Source organism: Candoia aspera, chromosome 2 (assembly GCF_035149785.1).
Source record: "Candoia aspera isolate rCanAsp1 chromosome 2, rCanAsp1.hap2, whole genome shotgun sequence".
Classification (NCBI taxonomy): Eukaryota; Metazoa; Chordata; class Lepidosauria; order Squamata; family Boidae; genus Candoia; species Candoia aspera.
The window spans coordinates 5,570,295-5,590,993 of record NC_086154.1 but is presented as its reverse complement, the minus strand read 5'-3'; the positions used below and the strand labels follow the sequence as shown (position 1 = coordinate 5,590,993).

The following is a 20,699-nucleotide window of genomic DNA, read 5'->3' as shown; positions in this document are numbered from 1 at the left end:
TGGTCGTTAAGCAAGGACTACCTGTACCCTAACCACGCAGACAGACAGACACCCTACTCAAGGAACTGCCAAGGAGAAAACCACAACCCCACCAACATGGGCAGGGCAAGCTGCTGTATAGAAACAGGGAGCAAACTCCACCTTCCCTCGCACTGACGATGGTACCTAGTCTGGCCATGAAATGTCTGCAAGAAACCACGAAGATCAGAGAGCACCAAGGACTCTCCACAGTTCAACCCTGAGCTACAGATGTTCTCTTTGATTGGACCCAACATATCTCTCTCTCTCTCCCCCCCCCCCCCGGGTCTTTCAGGGGAGATGGCAGTTCCGTATTACGCCGGGCAAGTGACAGACTTGATTGTAAGCAAGAAGGAAGCCTCGGCCTTCAAGCGGGCTCTGTGCCTGATGTCTTTTTTCACTGTGGCCAGGTATGAAGTACAGATGAGGAGAAACTGGCTGGGTTTGTTTTTAAATACAACTTACACTGACCTAATTTTGCATGTCCAAACCTATGCATGAATCAACCTGCATTATCATTTGAAGTTCACAAATTTTGCAGTGCATTTTAGTAACAACAGTAGGGGAAAATTTGATCAAAAATTAATGCACTTGGAAATGCATTATATGTCTGTGTCTCTTTATATATGAAGAGAGAAAGTGAGAACAGTATCATATTATTAATAATTTATTAATAATACTTATAAGCATATTAATAATTCTGTTATACTAAATTCTGTTAGTATTTCCAAGATTCATAGCGTGTTAGGCAAGAGCTAGGCAACAGGAAAGTTATGTTTGAAGTAGTGTGCACCAAAATGCATAACCTTTTAGCGCAAACTAAACCCAAATCTACTGTTGTGAGAAAAACGCCCACTTAAAATTAGGACCCAAAGCCATTGGAGATGGGTGCAGCGAAGTATCTTTTATTGGCATGTACAACTACGATAATTACTGGGCTCCTCACCAAAGGCATGCAGAAGAGGCCTGAAGCCTTCAAGGTTGCAGGTTATATTTCCCCTGAAATGATACATAAGGTTGACACATTATAGCCAGAATATAGCATCTGGTAGGAACATGAGGTCACCTTAAAATGGCCTGACCTGGAGCCTCTAAATCAGTGTTTCCCAAACTTGGCCACTTTAAGACATGTAGACTTCAACTCCCAGATTCTGGGAGTTGACGTTCTCATGCTTTAAGTTACCAGGTTTGAGAAACACTGCATTAAATTCTGTTTCTAAGGAGGCTCCAAGCCCTTCTGGTAGTAGCACTTTCTAACATAATGTCTTTCATTATGCCCACCCCAAGGAAAAAACAAAGACCTGGATTCTGTTATCTATCGCCTTCCCCTCCAGGGTCATTAGGCAGTTTCAGCTTGCCTGCTCCTTCTGCTGTGCAATTCAGAATCCCTCACAGCAACCACGTATGTAAGGATAGAATATTATTTGTCCCCCACTTCTACATATTTGCAGAAAATGTGACCCTGGGATTGCAAAAAAACAGAAACGGAAACCGAGGTTGCCCTTCTCTTGCACACAGGAGGGGATGAAATGTGGTGCATGAGTGGGGGAGTGGAATGAAAGGCATGGCAGGTAGAAGAAAAGGATTGAGAGGCCTAAAGATGGGGTTGTGATGCTCCCTTTCTGATTCCTGCCAGTGCTGCAGCAGAGTTACTCTGCGACTACCTGTTCCATACTGTTATGAACCGATTTCACGCCTGCCTCCAGGGCTCTGTCCTCAGGTCCATTCTACGCCAGGAGATTGCGTTCTTCAGCGGTAACGGAAAAGGTAAAGGATCCTGGTATTTAATTCATTATTTCTCCACTTAGAGCCTGTCTTTCCGATCCAACCTCCCAAGGCTACAAACAAAAATACAAGAATAAAAATGTTATAATGTATTCAAGTATATGATATAATATGATTCAGTTGATCTAGCTATGATTTAAGAGTTAGGGCATTAAAGCATCTATTAAAAGCCATTTGAAAGAAAAGGATTTTGGGGGAGGGGGGTGCAGTAGATTCAGGAACCTGTAGGCTAACTGGAGATTCTTAGTACTCTCAAAACAAAAGCTTGATCCTCTCCACTGAGAGGCAGAGGAGTGGGATTCGGGGTTGGGGTGGAGTTAGGAGAAGCAAAAAGTTTAAGGAACAGATTTCATTTGATCAGGCCTAGGGATTCCAGCTGTTTCAAATTTGAAATGGTTGTTTTAGGTTCCAGCCATTCTGGAAGCCTTTTGAGCTCTGCACTGTTCTCCAAGAGTGGGTGGGGCCTCAAAAAAGACCCCAATCATGGTTAAAACTAAGCTTAGCATGTTGTATGAATGTGCCTGCAAGGTCTTTCATTGACTTGTTGAGTGCAGAGGCGTCCCCGGCATCTGATGCTTTTGTCAAAGTGATGCTATGAGCATTGCACAGCCACGCAAGGTCCATTCTTTTGTATGCATGTGTAGCCTCATGACACATGTATGAAAGGGGTGGAGCTTGCATCATCATGGCACAACATCTGTTTCTTGACACCCCCCCCTGCAGTCACCTCTGTGTGTGTGGTGCAAGTCCAGCCATGCAGAGGACACCAGGCCGGGAGCGCTGCTTTCAGTACTGAGGGTCAGTTGACCTCTCCATACTCAAGGTTGGCCCAGGAGATGGGGCAGTCAGTCCTGTAGTTCCCATTCTACAGATGGACACCAAAAGGACTGGGAAGTCAAAGAGCACAGTTAGTTTACACTTCCCCCCAATTGATTTCAAATAGGCTTCTTCTGGTTGTCATCCTTTCTCCCAGGTGATATAACTTCTCATGTCTCATCTGACATCGATGCCATGAGTGAGGCCCTCTCAGAGCAACTGAGCCTTCTGATGTGGTACCTGTTCCGGGGCCTCTTCCTCTACGCCATGATGCTGTGGCTCTCTGTGCCCTTGACCCTCTTTGTCACCATGACCCTGCCCTTCATCCTGCTGTTGCCAAAGCTCTCCGGGACGTTCTACCAGGTGACCAAAGGGTGGGATGGTTCAAAGGTCCCTTCCAACCCAACTCTAGGATTCTTTGGTGGATTAGGCCCGAGGCCCAAAGGCCTGAGGAGTACCCCATCTTCATTTCTACCAAGCAGATCAGACTTTCCTGGAGATGAAAGCCCAGTGCATCTGGTGGGCACCAAAGTAGGGGAAGATTCTTGGGGATCTTCTCGGATCTTCTTGGGGATCTTCTTGGATCCCTATTGAAGAGGGTTTTTTTTTCACTGCTCTGAAATGTATGGAGAAATTAGCTTTCCACTGAGGACAATGCAGCTGTGACTTGTCATCAAAGAATGAAATCAGAATCTCTAAAGATGGAAAATCAAGTTTGGCATTTCATCTCACTCAGAAATGCAGCACTTTTGGGGGGAGTCAAGGAGCAGGTCTGGTCAGAGTCATATTTTGTGAGATGGGTGGCTATCTATCTATCTAAATAAATAAATACAAATAAAAACCTTTATTTATTTATATATATGCACCAGGGATTCCACCCCAAAGTGTGGGTCCGGGAAAGAATCCAAGGATGATTTAATTTAAGGAGAATTATATAGGTTATATTGTTGCTAAGGACTTGTTCATGTAGACACCAGGAGCTGAGCCCAACTGAAGGGGGACTTTTATCTTATTTAACTGTGATTAATATGGTTTTAATAATTTTCCCCTTTGGTCACATCCAAAGTTGCCTCCAGAATTTAATTTGTATATAGAGTCTATATACAAATTTGCAGGGGGGCGGGCAGATTGAGCACCTTCTGCCTAACCCATATCTGACATAGTTACCTTTCCTCTTTCTCTTTCTCTTTCTCTTTCCTCTCTCTCCCTCCAGAACTTGGCCACTCAGGTCCAGCAATCCTTAGCCAAGGCTGATGAAGTCGCAATGGAGACCTTCCAGGCCATCTCCACAGTCCGCAGCTTTGCAAACGAGGATGGGGCTGCTCAATGCTATGAAGAGAAGTTGCAGGAGACCTACCAGCTCAACAAGAGGGAGGCCGTGGCCTATGGTATCTTCACATGGATCCCTGAGGCAAGGAATCAAATGTGGCTTAGTCAGATGGTGGACCTGGAAGAGAAGTTGAGAGCGCTGCTTTGGGCTCCTGGGAGGAGATGGTGGTGCGGGCTGCAGGGATACACAACTTCCATCAGTGCAAGGATAATGCCAGATTTTGTGTGGCACATCAAGCGTTGTGCTCCCAGAGTGACTGGGGCTGACCATTTTGGCCTGATATACGAGATGTTTGGGGCAGGAGTGTCTGCAGCATATGGTCAGAAAAGTCGAGAGTGCCGCCAGAGCTCTGTGTGTTAACGTGGTTCTGGCCACCATCTTGACTTTTTTACCACACCCTGTGGACCTGCCAGTGAGGATTTCCTTAAGACGCTTACTTTCCCTCTTAAACGCACCAAGCCATGCTAAAATCTTTGGCGCTGTCTATGGTGCAGTGGCTTAAGGCACTGGGGTAGAAATCAGGAGAGAGTGAGTTCTAGTCCCACCTTGGGCATAAAGCCAGCTGGGTGGCTTTAGGCCAGTCCCCCTCAATCGGCCTTAAGGCGCAGGCAATGGCAAACCACTTCTGAAAATGTTGCCACAAAAACGGCAGGGGCTTGTTAGTTGCCAGGAATCAAGGCTGACTGAAAGACACACACCAAAACCGCTAGAATGGTGTGGGGGCCTCAGAACGTATGGAGGCAGGCCACATAAAACCACAAGTGACATATTAGAGTTTCACACTAACCCCCATTTTTTCTCCTCCAGGTCTTAAGACTGGCCCTCAAAGTGGGGATTCTCTATTATGGGGGACACCTAGTCACTCAAGGGAATCTGACCAGTGGGGCTCTTGTTACCTTTGTCCTGTACGAGAAGGAGCTTTCTGAAGTAGTGCAGGTAAGTTTTGGGGCAGGCCCAGTTCTGGGGGCAGAAACCCAGCCTCTGCCTGGAAACCCAGAGCAGTGTGAAGACTCTTCCCCAAAATCTTTCCCTCCTCTCACAGTGCCTGTTTCCCATGTCTCCCAGGTCTTCCTTTCTTCTTGCCCCCGTGTGCAAAAAGCCATAGGTTCATCACAGAAGGCTTTTGAGTATATGGACCGGACACCCCAAATCATGCCCTCGGGGACTTTGGCACCCACACATTTAAGAGGACACATGATGCTTCAGAATGTCTCATTCTTCTACCCCAACAGTGGCAATTCTCTGGTGCTGAAGGTATGTGCTGGGAATTGGATTCTGAGAAGGGAATTAAAATCTCACGGTGGGGATGGGACCGGGAATGGATATGAAGAGAACTATCCAAGACTGAGCGCCTGCCATCCTGTGACCACTTAACTCTGTTACTGAAGAACCCTGATTTTCTGGGTTTGCACAATACGTTAAACCACAGACTAATCTAATGGGTTGGGTTCACAGAACTTATTAAGCCAAGCTTAAAGGTAACCAAGCTTTTCATCTTGTGGGTCGTTCACTGACTTGGTCAAGTATGTTGTGTGAATGCAGCCAGAGAAAACCAACGTGTAGTGCTGATGTCAGGAGGTGAAACTCCATTCTTTCTGACTGGACTATTGAGTGAAACCTGTATGGAAGTCTAGAAGGTCTTTAAAAAATAAAGCTTCCTTAAAGATGAACATAACTCATAGTTACTTTATAGATACTTTCAGACTGTTTTCTTGGCAACAACATGGATGTGGTTTGCCATTGCCTTCTGGGATACTTTTTCAGCTTTCCAGTCTAGTCTACAGCCCTGGGATTTCCTAGTGGTCTCCTACCCAAGTACTGACCAGGTCCAGCCTTTTTGAGATCAGCCAAGGTGGGCTAGGTGACGCCATCTAACTTGGCCTAAGGGGATTTAGCTCAGTTTAAATGGTCAGAGACACACAATGCCCAGTCCTGCGCCCAAGACCACTCCAAACCATTTTGTGGTCTTGCCTATCTCCATGTTCAGATGCTGGCCAAATGGCTCCTCCGCTAATGCTGGCCAAAGGAGAGCACCAAGGAAGGCAAACCAAGGCCAAGGACTAACTTAGGAAGTAAAGGGTGGGAACTGTGTGGCATCTACAGCTCTGGCTTCACACACTGCTCCCCATTTCCAAGATTTAGCCATTTGAAGCATCTCTTGCTTGACCTAATGGTAGGGCCAGCCCTATATGGACCCCCCAGGCTCTTGTGCCTTTCCATTGCAAGTTGTTTCCTTGCTTGGAGAGGGCCAGAGGGGAAGGGGGAGGGGGAGGAGTTTGATAGAAGGTGGTATGCAGTGGTCTCTTCTTCCAGTAGACAAGATCCGAGGTGGCTGATGGCCTTCTTTCTCTCCAGGGAGTGTCTCTAGAGCTGCTCCCTGGTAGGGTGACTGCCCTGGTGGGCCCCTCGGGGTCCGGGAAGAGCACGGTGGTGGCTTTGCTCCAAAGGTTCTACGAGCCTCAGCAAGGGCGGGTGCTGCTGGACCACCTAGAGCTGAGCGACTATGACCATCACTTCCTGCACCGAAAAGTAAGGGATGCGATACAACGAAGGCGCATCGTCAACGCTTGTTTCCAAACTTGGGGGAATGAATGTCGCTCTTGATTGGGATCCCCATAAGTTCTGCTTGGAATAACAAAATGTCCTGTTATTTTGCCTTCCTGGTAGGTCGTGGTGGTGAGCCAGAATCCAGTCCTCTTTGCCCGATCCTTGCATGCAAACATTGTGTACGGCTTGGAGGAGCAGAGTCAGGAGAAGGTGGTCCAGGCTAGTCAGCGAGCGGGAGTTGATCGATTCATCTCCAGAATGAACCACGGCTACGATACAGGTAGGAGTCTGCCTCCTCCAGCAGAGCCATGCTTCTGGCAGCAGCTTGATTACAGGGGGTCCAAGGTTCAGTCCTGGCATCGCTGATTAAAGGGTGCCACGTGGCAGATGATAGGAGGGAAGAACGCTTGTCTGGGCTCTGCGGAGCTGTGACCATATGGAGGAGGTGGGACTAGGCTGAGTTTCCGTGTTCCACCACCTGCCAGCTATCGGACGGGATGCTGAAAAGGTTGTAAAGGAACAATGATCTGATGTAAAAAGGGATCACTATTCCAGACTTAAGCTACTGAGGGATTAACGAAGCAAAAGCAGAATTAAAATGGATAAGCAGGGCCAGGGCCTGACTGCTGATAGGAGAGTTTGGAAAAATCTGAATTATTGAAGAATTCCTCCATGTCTGTCTGTTCCTGCAGATGCTGGGGAAGCAGGGGGCCAGATTTCGGGGGGGCAGAAGCAAGGGATAGCTCTTGCCCGGGCTTTGATCCGAGACCCCAGAGTGCTGGTTCTGGATGATGCCACCAGTGCCCTGGACACAGAGAGTCAGCAGCAGGTGAGAGAGCTGGGCGCGAAGGGAAGGACTTTTCTGAGAGGCTGAAGCTAGAATTATGGATGGAATTTAAGAAGCAGATGCGGCAAAGGGAAGAGAAAATGGCACAAATGTCGAGGAGAATTTCTTTTGAGCCACTTGAGTTGTGAAAATCTAGAACCGGAGAACTCTTTCTGCTTGGCCCAACTGGAGTTGGGGTAGCAGGTGGAATTAAGTCAGACCCCCTTTCCAATTTCCCTAGGAAGATCTTTATTGGGTGGAGGGAAGGGAGCGGGGTGGATTGTGCTTGCCAGGAACTGCAGGAGCTGCGCCCCAATGCACCTGAAGCCCCCAATTTGGGGAAAGCAGAGCTTTGCTTACTCTTACCTGGCTTAAGTTCAAAATGAAACTTCCTCATCTTGATTTTCTTTACACCAGGAGAGTGATACCTTACCTGCTGTAGGAGGGCTGGGCTGCCTTTCCTCTTTCAAGGGCTGCCTTCTCCCAGGGTCCTTCTACATGGAGGGCATATGGGAGGAAGGGTGAAGCAAGCATGGGAGGAGCCAGGGTTATAAGTGGGTGAGATCAGTTTTTTTTTTTCTGATGCCCAACTTCTTCACTTTCTCTCTGACCCAGCCCAAGTCTCTGTGGTTCCCCTTTTGTCTGCCTCTCTCTCTTTCTGACACCCCATTTTTGGCCTCCTGCAGCTGGAGGAAGAAATCTACAACGGAGCAGCTCGCCGCACACGCTCCGTTCTCCTGATCTCGCACCGGCTTCGCAGCGTGGAGCGGGCTGATCGCATCCTGGTCATGGAAGATGGGGAGATTTGTGAGGAGGGGACTTACGAGGAGCTGGTGCAGAAGAAGGGACTCTACTGGCAGCTCTTGCAGAAGCAGCAGAATGGGGCAGAGGGGGGTAGCAACGGCATCCTCAATGGGAACAGTAGGCATTGATAACGGGGCTCAAATCAAGCGGGCATCCTGGCCTGGGTCCCAGTGTACCACCTGTTGCTCCCTGCTAGCTTGGCACGGTGGAGGGAAGTCTCAGAAATACAGAAGGTCTAAAGAAATGTACAGGTAGTCCTTGCTTAACAACCACAATTGGGACCAGAATTTCAGTTGCTAAGCGAAGTGGTCATTAAGCGAATCACTGCGGTCATTCAGCAAGCCATGTGGTCATTAAGCAAATCACATGGTTCCCCATTGATTTTGCTTGCCAGAAGATGACTGGGAAGGTCGAAAATGGTGATCACATGACCACAGGATACTGCAATGATCGTAAATGCAAACCAGTTGCCAAGTACCCAAATTGCAATCATGTGACGGGGGGGACACGGCAGTGGTCATAAGTGTGAGGACTGGTCGCAAGTTGGTTATTCAGCACTGTCGTAAGCCTGAACCAAATGAATGGTCGTTAAGCGAGGACTATCTGTACTGTATTTTCTCTCATTTATTGACAGTTTAGCATTCCAAAAATTCTAAAATGCTGTTCAGAAATCTTGCTTTAAATGATGTGCCCATCTGTGCCAGGAAAAAGGCTTTTGGGGGGAGGTTCACAGTTTAAGCAAATGGCAGCATCGAGCTGACCTTGGCTGGAGCCAAAATAAGTTACTCTGTCCTGGGGCTTTGGCCAAGACTGTGAAGTCGAATCCACGTTGCAGAGGAAGGCCATGGCAAACCACAGTGTTAGTACTGTCGCCCATAAAACTCAGGCACCCAAGTTGGTGTGGAGCCGGAAAGAACCTAGTACCTGAATTTGAGAGAGAAACATCCAATACCTTTGCAAAGTGGCTCCCACCCCCCAACAATGTGAACCGCAAGTACTTCAGACAAAGCAAAAGGCCTTTATTAAGGGGGCAGTCAAGTCTTTATATAGGGTACAGAAACAAATTTGATATATGAGATACATCAGAAAGCAACAAATCAAAGACATTGATTAGATGAACGCCCTTAAAGTATATTGCATCTCTTCCTTTCCCACCCAGACTTGCTTCTTTAACACTTGCAACACTCAAGGACTTCAGAATACAGCCCTGTTGCTTAGTTTCTTAATATGCTGGTTTTTGCACATGAAAGGAAATGGCTTTGTCTGGAAGGAAAAACATGGTTTCCTAAACTTCAAAAGGAGGCATGGATGTCATGCTAGAATGCTGATAATCACCTTTATTCAAATGCTAATAATAAAGCATAAAATTCTATGTAACAATACCATTGCAAACCCCGTGAAGTCCCCAGGAGTCAATCTCATAGCACATGGTTTACTTGGAAAAAGTGCATACAGATTTGGAAAACTATAACGATGAGCATTTTTGGAAGAACGGGAAAAATGTGCAGATTCAGGCAGACTTCAAGAAATCCATGCGCTGATAGGAGTTTGAGATGGAAGCTAAAAAAAGTCAAGGAACTGAACACAATTTTAATCTCCAATGCCAATATTTATTGTAAGGGGCAGCCATCTTTGCAAGTCCCCATGGGGACATCAGAACCCCCCCTAACTTCATGAGGTGTCAGGATCTCCATCCTGATATTAAATGAGATCTTGCAAATGGCTAGCCCAAACCTGTGAAATTTTGGTGATCCTTTGAGAGTGCTGTCATTTTATTGTATTATTTTTTAATATAATTTGGGGGAGTTGAAGGTGCTGTTTTCTGGAACAATGAGAGGCCTGTGGAAGCCCATGTGCGCTGTCGTGCTTAGCCCTTCTTTAGCGTTCCTTAGTGAACAGACCTTGGTGCTATGACCCTGGGAGGTAAATGCCTCCTTGAGATCAGCTTGGACAGAATATGTCTTCTGGGAGACACCAGACAGGCTCCCACTCTTGTGGGTTTGCATCTAATTCAGGGCTGGCTCTACTGTTAGAGGGAGACAGCTTCCTGAATTGAAAGATTCGGCAAGGCAAGATGTTAGAGGACTTCGCTGTCGAGCCAGGCAGTGGTGTCTGCTGGGAAGATGAAAAAGTCAAGATGGCATGCACATATTTGAAGCCCTGCTCCTTTTCTTTCCTTGTGGCGTGGATGCCACTGAAGCTGGGTACGGCTGGTCCACTGCCACCTTCAACTCTGGCAGAAGATGCTGCTGCTGGACTTAAATCCAGCTACCAACTTCACACTTAGACCGCGTTGTTCTCTGCCTCAAGTTGTGAAATGTCTTGGATTTTTGCTTTCCTCCCCGCCCCCAGCTGACCAATTCATATGTGGCTGCCTTGGGACCTCCCAGTCTCTGGCTCAGGGATGGGAGTTGCAATTCAAGCCAAGCCATCTGGAGGGCCTCGGGTTGAGGAAGAGTCTTAAATTGGTCCAGATTTTTGGGTAGATGATACAGCGATGAAGTGGCTGAGCTGGGCTTAGACTTAAATAAGTCCACAGGTTCACAATTGCTTTGTGAAAGATTCTACTGTTTTTTAGAAGCCCTGTACGCAGAGGCAGAAATGTTTGTGATTGTATATATTAAAATAAATGCATAGGTAACATTTGCCCTTTCTTTATTGGCTCCATCGCCTCCTTGGACACAATGTTTCTACAAACTAATGGGACAGTTGATTACACAGTTTCTCCAGCCAGATAACCACCCAAAAACATTAGAAACTGTATCCTAAAATGGAAGCACCAAGCTGTCTGGCTTTCACTGTTGGCAATCACCTTGTAGTTGAATCTTGTATAAGCACCAAAAGGAGTATTGACAATACTTTAGGGTCGCTGGGCTGGTTGGGGATAATGGTAGGTGTAGTCAAACGGCTGGAGGGCACACTGGGCGCTTTAGGGCAGTTCAGTGTTTCTACCATACAGGTAGTCCCCACTTAAAGCTAATGGGGACCAGAAACTCCGTCTTTAAGCAACACAGTTGTAAGTCAAAAAACTACATGACTGTGCTGCTAAGTGATGGCAGTTCAGGCAGTCCTGGTTGCCCTCATTAAGTGAGGACTGCGGGGTTCTTAAGAGGGCCTCACGTGACTGTACTTGCAACTTCCAGCTGGCTTCCCCATTGACTTTGCTTGTCGGAAGCTGGCAGGGAGGGTCACAGATTGTGACCACAGGGATGCTGTGATGGCCATAAGTACAAGGACCAGTGGTAGCTTCCACTCATTCATCACCGTCATAAGTTTGAACAGTTGCTGAAAAAGTGGTTGTTAAACGAGGACTACCTGTATTCTACCTTCCTGAGCACTTGTAATCAAACACAAGTGCTTGCTCCCTGCAGCAAAGGGATGATAAATAGATCCTTGCCTTGAGTATCTACGCCCTTAATTGTTATATGATAGGAGAATTACCCCTGGTGTAACTGTTCAAGCAACTGCGAGCCCTTTATTTTCTCTCTGCGATAGTGAAAAGGACGGGAGCTCACCTTGGCAATCCTCTGATAACCAAGGTGTGGGTGCAGATACTATACGCGAAGGCTCTCCAATGTACAGACTGAGCCAGAAATGCCTTCTGTTCAGCAATCAGATCTGTTCATCACAGATTGCTTGTAACACTGAATATATACAGGCAAGTTTTTGAAGGATAGCTTATACAGAGGGGAGATTAGTTCCTTACGCTAACATACGGGCAAGGGGTGGCTGGCAAGTGCACTGGGTGCACATTGATTGATTGATTATGTGCCATCAAGTTGTTTTCAACTCCTAGCAACCACATAGATAGATCTTCATGATGATCGGTCCCCGACCTGTTCTTTCAAGCCTCCCGATGGTGCACTCATCACCTCTGAGTCCATCCACTTTGCTGCTGGTCATCCTTTCCTTTCCTTCCACCTTTCCCAGCATTAGGACCTTTTCCTGAGAGCTGGGTCTTGGCATGGTGTATCCAAAGTAGGATAAGTTGAGCCTGGTCATTTGTGCCTCGAGTAAGAACTCTGAGTTGATTTGTTTGATGATCCGTCAGTTTGTTTTCTTGGCTGTGCAGTATTCTCAGGAGACTTCTCCAACCTGAAAGTTCAAAAGCATCAAACTTCTTATCCTGCTTCTTCAAAGCCCAACTTTCGCTTCCACAGAGTGTCACAGGGAATGCCATGGCTTGCATGATTCTGATCTTTGTAGGCATAGATACATCACGGCATTTGAATATCTTTTCCAAGGCCTTCATGGCTGCTGTACCGATTGGTAGTCTGCAGCGTATCTCTTGACTGCTTGTTCCTTTACTGTTGAGGGTTGATCCTAAAAGGCAAACGCTGTTGATATCACTTTGATATCTTCACTGTTAATTCTAGTGGTTAAGGCCACCAGACTAGAAACCAGGAGGCTGGGAGTTCCAGTCCCACCTTAGGCACGAAAGCTGGCTGGGTGACCTTGGCCCAGTCGCGCACTCTCAGCCCAACCCACCTCACAGGGTTGTTGTGGGGAGAAGAGGAGGAGGAAGGAGTATTAGGTATGTTCGCTGCCTTCAGTTATTTATAAAAATAATAAAGGTGGGATAGAAAATAAAATAATTCTAACACTGGTTGTTCTACCTATTTTCATTAGTTTGGTGGTCTTTATAATTAATTTTAATCCCATTTGTTCACTGTGCTCCTTGACTTTTATTACTGGAGCTTGCAGATCATTTATATTTTTGGCTATCAGGATAGTGTCATCAACGTAGCACAGGTTACTAGTGTTTCTTCCTCCAGTTTTAAAACCAGACGCATCTTCTTCCACGGTGCACTTTGGCACCAGAGAAACGGAAAAACCAGATCTTAGATCACTGAGGATCGAAATCTAGAACTTAAATCACTGAGCCAATGGCTGAGGAGGATATCATATTCGTCATCAGTTGCTAAGTAGATTCAGTTACGGAGGTGTAATAGCTGGCAGGGATTCCCGCCAGCTCTGTGGGGAAGCTTAGTGGCGCCCCATGGAGGTGAAGAGGTGCAACGAGTGGCAATGGCTGGAATTTGCTTTTCGTAGGAAAGATGACCGCCAGCAAGGTGGATGGACTCAGCTACAGTGGTGACGGGGGTGGGGGCACCCTCGGAAGAGCTGAAAGTCCAGGTTAGGGAGGGATCGCCATGGAGAAAATCTGTCTATGTGGTTGGTAAGAGTTGATAACAACTTGACGACACATAATCTATCAATTTCTCAATCAAACCCTTCCGGCTCCAGCTTTGTGATGGAGACTGGAGAATAGGTGCCTCTCCCTTTTTGGGTTGGAGACAATTACCCCCATTTTAAAATTATAAACTCTGGTAGTGGGGCTTTATGTGAATGGTGAAGTCTCTGTCATGATGGATGGATGATATTCTAGAGGTGACGGACTCGTCCCTGGGGGAGCTGGGGGTGTTGACGACCGACAGGAAGCTCTGGCGTGGGCTGGTCCATGAAGTCACGAAGAGTCGGAAGCGACTAGACGAATAAACAACAAACTGTCATGATGCTCCTGCTTTTCCACAGCAAGAAAAACTTAACCAGCTCCGGGGGGTGGGAAGGATGCGGAAAAGCAGAGGACCCCGTATTCTCCCCTCCATCGAGCTCAGCTGCATGGCTAAGGCCTGCAGCAGCCATTCCCAGATGCGTCAGAGTATCGTTCGCAGCCAGGGCAGCATCATATCCCTATCGCCATCCTATGCAGGTCTTCAGGATTGACTCGTGACACGCAGGGATGGACAACCGTGAGGATCTGCCTGGATGCAGGGCGCGGGCTTACACGCAGCCCCGGGGGTTCCGGCCCTCCCCGGGTAGCCCCTCACTTTGGCTCACCCGCCCCCTGCCTCTTTCTGCTTCTGGGGCGTAGCCAGCCCTGTCCCCGAGGACGGCGGGGAGAGCGCCCGTCCCCCGGGCAAGCTAGCCCGCCTCGGTTCGGGCGTCCTCCTAGCGGGCCTCTCCAGGGGCCCCTTTGCCCGGCCCCGGCGTGGGGCGCGGGAAGGCGAAGCCCCGGGCAGGAGGCAGGCGCCGCCGTCGCTTGCTCTGCGCCGGGGAGGGAGAGGCGGCGAGGGCGCCCCTGGGTGTCTGCGGACGGCCCTCCGGCGCCCGGGACGGGACTCTGCCGCGAGCAGCGGCGGCCGCGGCCGCGTCCCCGCTTTCCGGGCGCGGGAGCCCCAGACCGCTGTGCCCCCGGGCATTCAGGTGAGGGCGCGGGGGCCCGGCGAAAGATGGAGGGGTGGGCGCGCCCAGGGACTAGCTTTTGAGAAGCGCGACGAGGTGCACCTGAGCATATGCAAAGTGCTTTCCCACCTCGCCCACCTCGCCGCATCGTTTGGCCTGCTTCCCAGGAGGTGAGGTCAGCCTCCTCGGTAGTATTTTTCCGGCGAGAAATTCCACACAGAAATTTTAGCACCGGGATGAAACAGCAGTGGGGTGGGGGAGGAGGCACGTCATCCATCCATCCATCCAGCCATCCAGCCATCCATCCAGCCATCCGAGAGAGCAACTCGGCCTGATTCTGAGCACTTGGGGGCCTTTCCTTGGCCACCTCCCACCCTTTTCCCACTGAAGGCAAAGGGAGGCCTGAATGCCTTTGGACCTGTGTGTGTGTGTGCAGCCAATGCCTCCAGTACCCGCCTCAGTCCTCCTGGGGCCCTTTCTCTCCTGCCTGGCCTTCCCTCCCCAGAGCCCACCAAATCCCTGAAGACCGAGGCGAGGGGAGGCGAGGCAAGGGAAGGGAAGGGAAGGGAAGGGGACTTCTTGATGCTTAGGCATCAGCTTTAGAAGAGAGGGTTGGGGGTTATCTGGTAAGGCAGAGGTCCCAAAAGTCTGGCCCACATGTAGCCCACGTGATCATCCCTTATGGGCCCTAGAGCCTCCCAGAGCGAGGGGGTCCAAAATTAAACCTATTTCCATTTTGGGAGGGGAGTTACAGGGTTTTTAGAGGGTTGGGGTGCCTTGTCCATGTTGCTGTCTTGGCAGCAATACATAAATGGTTTGCCATGGTCTTCTTCTGGTCTGTTACTTTTACTTCTTAGTCTAGCCTGGGAATTTCTTGGTGGTCTCCCATCCAAGAGCTTCCCCATCTAAGAACTAAACAGGTCCAACCAAGGATCAGCCCCAACTGGCTAGGCACTGCTGTGGGTTATTTTTAAAATGCGGTGTGTCCTGCCTATGCTCAAACACCCCTTGGAGCAGGGAGTGAAGATGCTGCTATCCAGCCAGAGCTCAGCTGTACAATCTATCAGGGAGGGCAAACAAAGGCAGAGCTGCTGGGAGTCACGATTCTGTCCCTTTTCAGGGTCCTGGTCTTTACTACATTGATGATAGAGGACTACGGCTGAGAGGCCCCCTTTTTTTCAGAGGAAGCAGAAACTCATGTGCCTGTGGAGTTTTGGACAGTGGCCACCAGCCTGACCTCATCGTGGATGAAGCTTACAACCTTGGCCAAAGGGCCATCTCCTGTGGAGCAGAGGCTAGTTTTGCACCATTCCTGACTGACGTTCTGCTGGTGTCGGTATCCTCCAGCGTATCGCAGGAAGGAAGACGGCTGGATCCAGGTTGGACGGACGGACACCAGCAACCTGCTCCACCAGTATTCGGAGGCCAAGGAGCGAGACAGGCAGGTGGCCACAGGCATGGGAGGTCTTCTGACACTCAGGGCTCGAGGAGAGAAAAGGGACAGGGACGTCTCCACTGTCTTTTCACAGGGCAACAATAAACACATCTGAGCTAATCGTTCTTTTGGCTCTGATTTGTAATTTAAAGGTTGGTTGGATGTCTGCAATATAGGAGAACATATTATGGTGGGGAAAAAAAAAGACTGAGATGGTGCTGTTATTAGAAATTCCTGTTCTGAATCTTCGGAGAGAATTTTGGAGGAATTTTCAAGGGCTACAAATCTCTCTTTACAGGTTTAATCTTGTATCAGTCTCCCCACCTCATCAGGCAAGATATTCAACTCGGATTTTTATTCTTACCAACCACCCCACCCCCAACTGCACTAAACAGAGTTTTCTCCACCGATTCTACCTCCAAGCGTTTCCTGGCAAGTTGCTCGAGAGTCACTCCTGATGAATTCAAGCAAGCAAGTAAACACTGGATTGCAAATTAGAATCATTCATTCTTAAAAACTGAATGCAGCCTTGCAGATGTTGGTGGCCAGAGGATGAAAGGAGAGGATCGCAAGTGTTCCAGGAACAAGAAACGGAGAGCAGGATTCTCTCCTTGGGGAGAAGTAAATGGGGTCCCTCGAGGATCATGATAAAGATGTGTTTTTTAATGGTGTATAATTGGTTCACCGCTTCCTACTCTTTAGAGGTTTCAAGGGTTCGTGCTTCCACCCTGAGTTCTGCAATTCCCTTGCAGGAACCTCAACTGCAGATCTGCTAAGGAAATACCAGGGAGACTGTCACTTTGGCTTGTGTCGGGATATATAAATAGAGCAAATAAATACATAAACTGGGGCCCTTTTTTATGTTTGGAATTGTAGAAGGTTTTAGTTTAATTAAGGGGTACAACGCATGCCTGAAGCACAGTAAATGTCCCGCTTCCCCCTTAGAACTCCTGAGCCCCTCCCCAAATTGGCTTTGGCTCCACCTAATTTGGGAAAGCAAGTCCCCCATGACACGCAGCCCCTGCTGTACTACACAATTTGTAATTTAAATGGAAGAGCAGGTGCAACCCTTGAAGACAGAGTCCCCCCATGTGGGGGAGATGGGCAGTAATGAACTTTGATAAACAAACAAACCTTTGAAGACACCCACAGAGGAGCCAGGATGATGGAATTTGGAAGAAATGGAAGCAAATCTGGAATAACAGAAGAGCTGGGTGAGAGAAGGCGGGCAAAATTTTTCATGCATGCATGCATGCATGCATGCATTCATTCATTGGATTTCAAGGCTGCCAATTCCAAAAAGATTCTGGGCAGCTTACAACATTTAAAAGACAATTTAAAAGAAACATGACTGCCCAGACAAAACTACATAAATAACATCCAGGGGAAAAAAATCAACAGGGGTTCCACAGACACCCCAACCCCAGGCCTGGGAACAGTGTCAGATCTTAAGAGAGCATTTGGAGTGTGGGCCCCATAAGTATCTCTGGGGAGATGCTGTTCCAGAGGGCAGGGGCTGCGACCGAGAAGGCATGCTTCCTTGGTCCCACAAGATGATACCATTTCTCTGAGGGGATCTAGAGTGCATCCACTCTTCCGGAACGCCCTGGATAGGCAGAAGCAACTGGAGACAGGGGGTCCCTCAAGGAGCCAGGCCCCCTGCTATGAAAGGCTTGATAGGTGACGACCAACACCTTGAATTGCCCCAGGAAGCCCATCAGTAACCAGTGCAGCTCATAAGAAATCAATGACACATGGACATAACAAAGAAGCGCATGTGACTGGCCAGGCCACTGCATTTTGGATCAGCTGTAGCTTCCGGGTGGTCCTCAAGGGCAGCCCACGTAGAGTGCACTGCAGTAGCTCACCGTGAGGTAACCAAGGCACGTGTGACTGTCCAACTGGCATGTGGAAGCACAGCAAGTTGTGCTTTCTTCGACAGATCCTGGTTAAGGAAGCCATGGGATAGAACGATGAACAGCACGACATATGAATCAGTCACAGCCAGGGTTTAAGGCTCAGTATGATTCGTAATGATCCAAGGCTGGAGTTAAAATCTCTGGAAGAAACATTAACAAGCTCAGATATGCAGATGATACCACTTTGATGGCTGAAAGCGAAGAGGAACTGAGGAGCCTTATGATGAAGGTGAAAGAAGAAAGTGCAAAAGCTGGCTTGCAGCTAAACCTCAAAAAAACCAAGATTATGGCAACCAGCTTGATTGATAACTGGCAAACAGAGGGAGAAAATGTAGAAGCAGTGACAGACTTTGTATTTCTAGGTGCAAAGATTACTGCAGATACTGACTGCAGTCAGGAAATCAGAAGACGCTTAATCCTTGGGAGAAGAGCAATGACCAATCTCGATAAAATAGTCAAGATCAGAGACATCACACTGACAACAAAGGTCCGCATAGTTAAAGCAACGTTGTTTCCCGTAGTAACATATGGCTGCGAGAGCTGGACCATAAGGAAGGCTGAGAGAAGGAAGATCGATGCTTTGAACTGTGGTGTTGGGGGAAAATTCTGAGAGTGCCTTGGACTGCCAGAAGATCAAACCAGCCCATCCTCCAGGAAATCAAGCCAGACTGCTCACTGGAGGGAATGATATTAAAGGCAAAACTGAAATACTTTGGCCACATAATGAGAAGACAGGACAGCCTGGAGAAGATGCTGATGCTGGGGAGAGTGGAGGGCAAAAGGAAGAGGGGCCGACCAAGGGCAAGGTGGATGGATGATATTCTAGGGGTGATGGACTTGTCCCTGGGGGAGCTGGGGGTGTTGACGACCGACAGGAAGCTCTGGCGTGGGCTGGTCCATGAAGTCACGAAGAGTCGGAAGCGACTAAACGAATAAACAACAATGATGCGTAAAGAAAAGCCAGCTGTGCCTTATTCAACAAATTGATTCAACAAATTACGAGTAGGAAGCGAACTTACTCTTCAGCCACTGTAAAAATAAAAGTAATCGGTCGCCTCTCGGTCCGCCAGCAGCGACCCCCAAAGCGGAACGCGGGCGCCCTCTGGCGGTCACAGTGGAGGAGGAGGAGGAGGAGGAGGAGGGGGATGGAAAACGGGAGTTCCCGTCTGAAATCGAAAGCACAAGTGCCGCGCTGGGGATTTTGACTCCGCGGAGCCAGCGGCAGCGATCTTTTGTGGGAGAGAGATCCCGGCCCGGGCGGAAAGAGGCATTGAGATCGAGAAGGACCAAGCGCTCGCGATCTGAAGGACTTTCCCGGCCGCAGCAGGAAGGTAAGGGACTCGAGAAAGGACGAAGGGCTGCATCGATCTGGAAGACAGAGCTGCTCCGGAGGGGCGAGGACCTCCACTCCACTCCACTCCCCGTCATTCCCATCCAGCCCGGCTGCTCATGTTGGCTGCGGATTACGGGGAGTGTAGTCCACTGCCTCCTTGAGTAGTCGGGGCACGGATCTCCGATTTCCTGCCCTCCCAAAAACGTCCTGCCTTACCGGCGACCTAACCATTTTGGTTTCTCTTTCGCGTCGTGGCTCTACTCCAGCCAGCCTAAGGAACCGATCTGCCAAAGCTCTGGCGTTTCTTCCCAAGGGAGTCCCTTGATTTTTCGGCCTCCACGATCCGGGCTGGGGTGCCATTGGGACTGGAAAACGCTTTGTGGCGGCTAACAAAAGCAACCAAAGCTAGGGCGAATTTGATCTTTCCCGAAATTGCCACGAGGCTTGCAGCTCTCCGAAGAGGGATATTTAGGCTGCAGCCATGGAAGCCTCTGTGGGGAAGTCAGCTGATTAGATCCAGCAGATCAGCTCCAGGATCTTGGGAGGTCCACTATTGGGAGGCAGTTTCGTTGAATTAAGCGGACCAAAGGGCTTCTGCAGCTCTCCCCCTCTTAAATCCATAATCCCCTGATTCCCGTGACCGGTAATCCCTCCCTCTCTTCCCAGAGCCGTCAGCAAGATGCTGGTCCCTGCTGTGTTCCAGGCTGCCCCCCTGATTCTCTGTGACCGAATCCTACTCTCCTCCCTGGATGGATGGTGCCCCTTCCTGGCCCCCCTGGGGGTCCCAGCAGCTTGGCTGGAGGCTGCCCTACGCCTGCTGGTCCTCTGGGGGCTCAGGGGCCTGCTCTCTGTGGGTCGCTCCTCCCTGATGCCCTCTTCCACTGTGGCTGCTGTCAGCATCCTGCCCCCTCTGTACCTGTTGGTGGGACACTGGCTTGGAAACCCTCCCCTCCTGCTCTCTTCGGCCCCTTGGTCCTGGTGGCTGGTGAGCTACGGGGCGGTGGGTTTCTCCCACTTTCTCTGGGGGATCCTGGTGGAAGGACGAAGCCCAGAAGAATCCCAGAGAGAAGACAAAGCCACCCTTGGGAAGTTGCTGAGCCTTTTCTGTCCGGACAAGCTGTATCTCGCTGGCGCTTTCTTGTTCCTCATCCTGGCAGTGATTGGTGAGTTGGTGCTGAGTTAAGCCATTCTCTGCATTGCAAAATACACTGAGCCAGAAACAGTCGACAGGGCCGGGTTCTCACCATAACGCTAAAGAAAACTAAAAGAAACCAAGTGGTGAGATGGCCACCAGAAGGTCTTAGTGGACCTGATTTCAGCCTTTGAAATCCTGCTGCACTTTTGACATCCTCCCCAAATCTGTCTGATGCCCTTTTGGGTTGCCTCCTGCCATGGAGCAGTTACAGCCCACGTAAAATGTGGAATTCTGGGAGGCTTCGGCCCCTTGCTCTGAGCTTGCTTTCAGCGTGGTGTGTCTTGTGTCCCAGGATGAAAAGAGACCCAGGCCCTGGATCTTCCAAATGTTCCCACTCAACCCCTTTTTGTGTCCAATTCGAGCGTCTTTTCCTTATCTCCCACTTTTCTTCCATCCTGAGGGGCTGCCCCATTCTTTCCATAGCTCGCTCTGGTGGGGCCGGAAAACTGAAGCACAGTCCAAGGCCTCTTTGCATTTCACAAAAAGGATGTTCAGAGAAAATTTG

The 20,699-nt window shown here is 49.1% G+C and overlaps 2 protein-coding genes across 2 annotated transcripts in view; both read left to right on the top strand.

The window, feature by feature from the left end:
• Positions 1 to 309: 309 nt before the first annotated feature.
• Positions 310 to 4,309, top strand: LOC134488856 (antigen peptide transporter 1-like). The gene is made up of 4 exons (XM_063291187.1): positions 310 to 428; positions 1,655 to 1,785; positions 2,777 to 2,982; positions 3,833 to 4,309. The coding sequence occupies exons 1-4, from the start codon at positions 319 to 321 to the stop codon at positions 4,307 to 4,309; spliced, it is 924 nt and encodes a 307-aa protein (XP_063147257.1). The 5' UTR covers positions 310 to 318.
• Positions 4,310 to 4,753: 444 nt separating this feature from the next.
• LOC134488854 (antigen peptide transporter 2-like) overlaps positions 4,754 to 20,699 on the top strand; it is a 31,942-nt gene continuing 15,996 nt past the window's right edge. The window contains exons 1-13 of the mRNA XM_063291186.1: positions 4,754 to 4,885; positions 5,015 to 5,203; positions 6,305 to 6,478; positions 6,617 to 6,776; positions 7,189 to 7,325; positions 8,009 to 8,251; positions 13,662 to 13,788; positions 14,002 to 14,482; positions 14,818 to 14,858; positions 15,660 to 15,767; positions 18,737 to 18,997; positions 19,105 to 19,117; positions 19,666 to 20,162. Coding sequence (XP_063147256.1) covers positions 5,081 to 5,203; positions 6,305 to 6,478; positions 6,617 to 6,776; positions 7,189 to 7,325; positions 8,009 to 8,251; positions 13,662 to 13,788; positions 14,002 to 14,482; positions 14,818 to 14,858; positions 15,660 to 15,767; positions 18,737 to 18,997; positions 19,105 to 19,117; positions 19,666 to 20,162 — 2,365 coding nt within the window. The 5' untranslated portion in view covers positions 4,754 to 4,885; positions 5,015 to 5,080. The remainder of the gene's footprint in view (positions 4,886 to 5,014; positions 5,204 to 6,304; positions 6,479 to 6,616; positions 6,777 to 7,188; positions 7,326 to 8,008; positions 8,252 to 13,661; positions 13,789 to 14,001; positions 14,483 to 14,817; positions 14,859 to 15,659; positions 15,768 to 18,736; positions 18,998 to 19,104; positions 19,118 to 19,665; positions 20,163 to 20,699) is intronic.

Bases quoted from the DNA above. Each gene is read 5' to 3' on its own strand.
- LOC134488856 (XM_063291187.1), top strand. From the start codon at position 319: ATGGCAGTTCCGTATTACGCCGGGCAAGTGACAGACTTGATTGTAAGC. The intron at 429-1,654 runs GTATGAAGTACA...GATTCCTGCCAG, and splicing joins TCTTTTTTCACTGTGGCCAG to TGCTGCAGCAGAGTTACTCT. The intron at 1,786-2,776 runs GTAAAGGATCCT...CCTTTCTCCCAG, and splicing joins CTTCAGCGGTAACGGAAAAG to GTGATATAACTTCTCATGTC.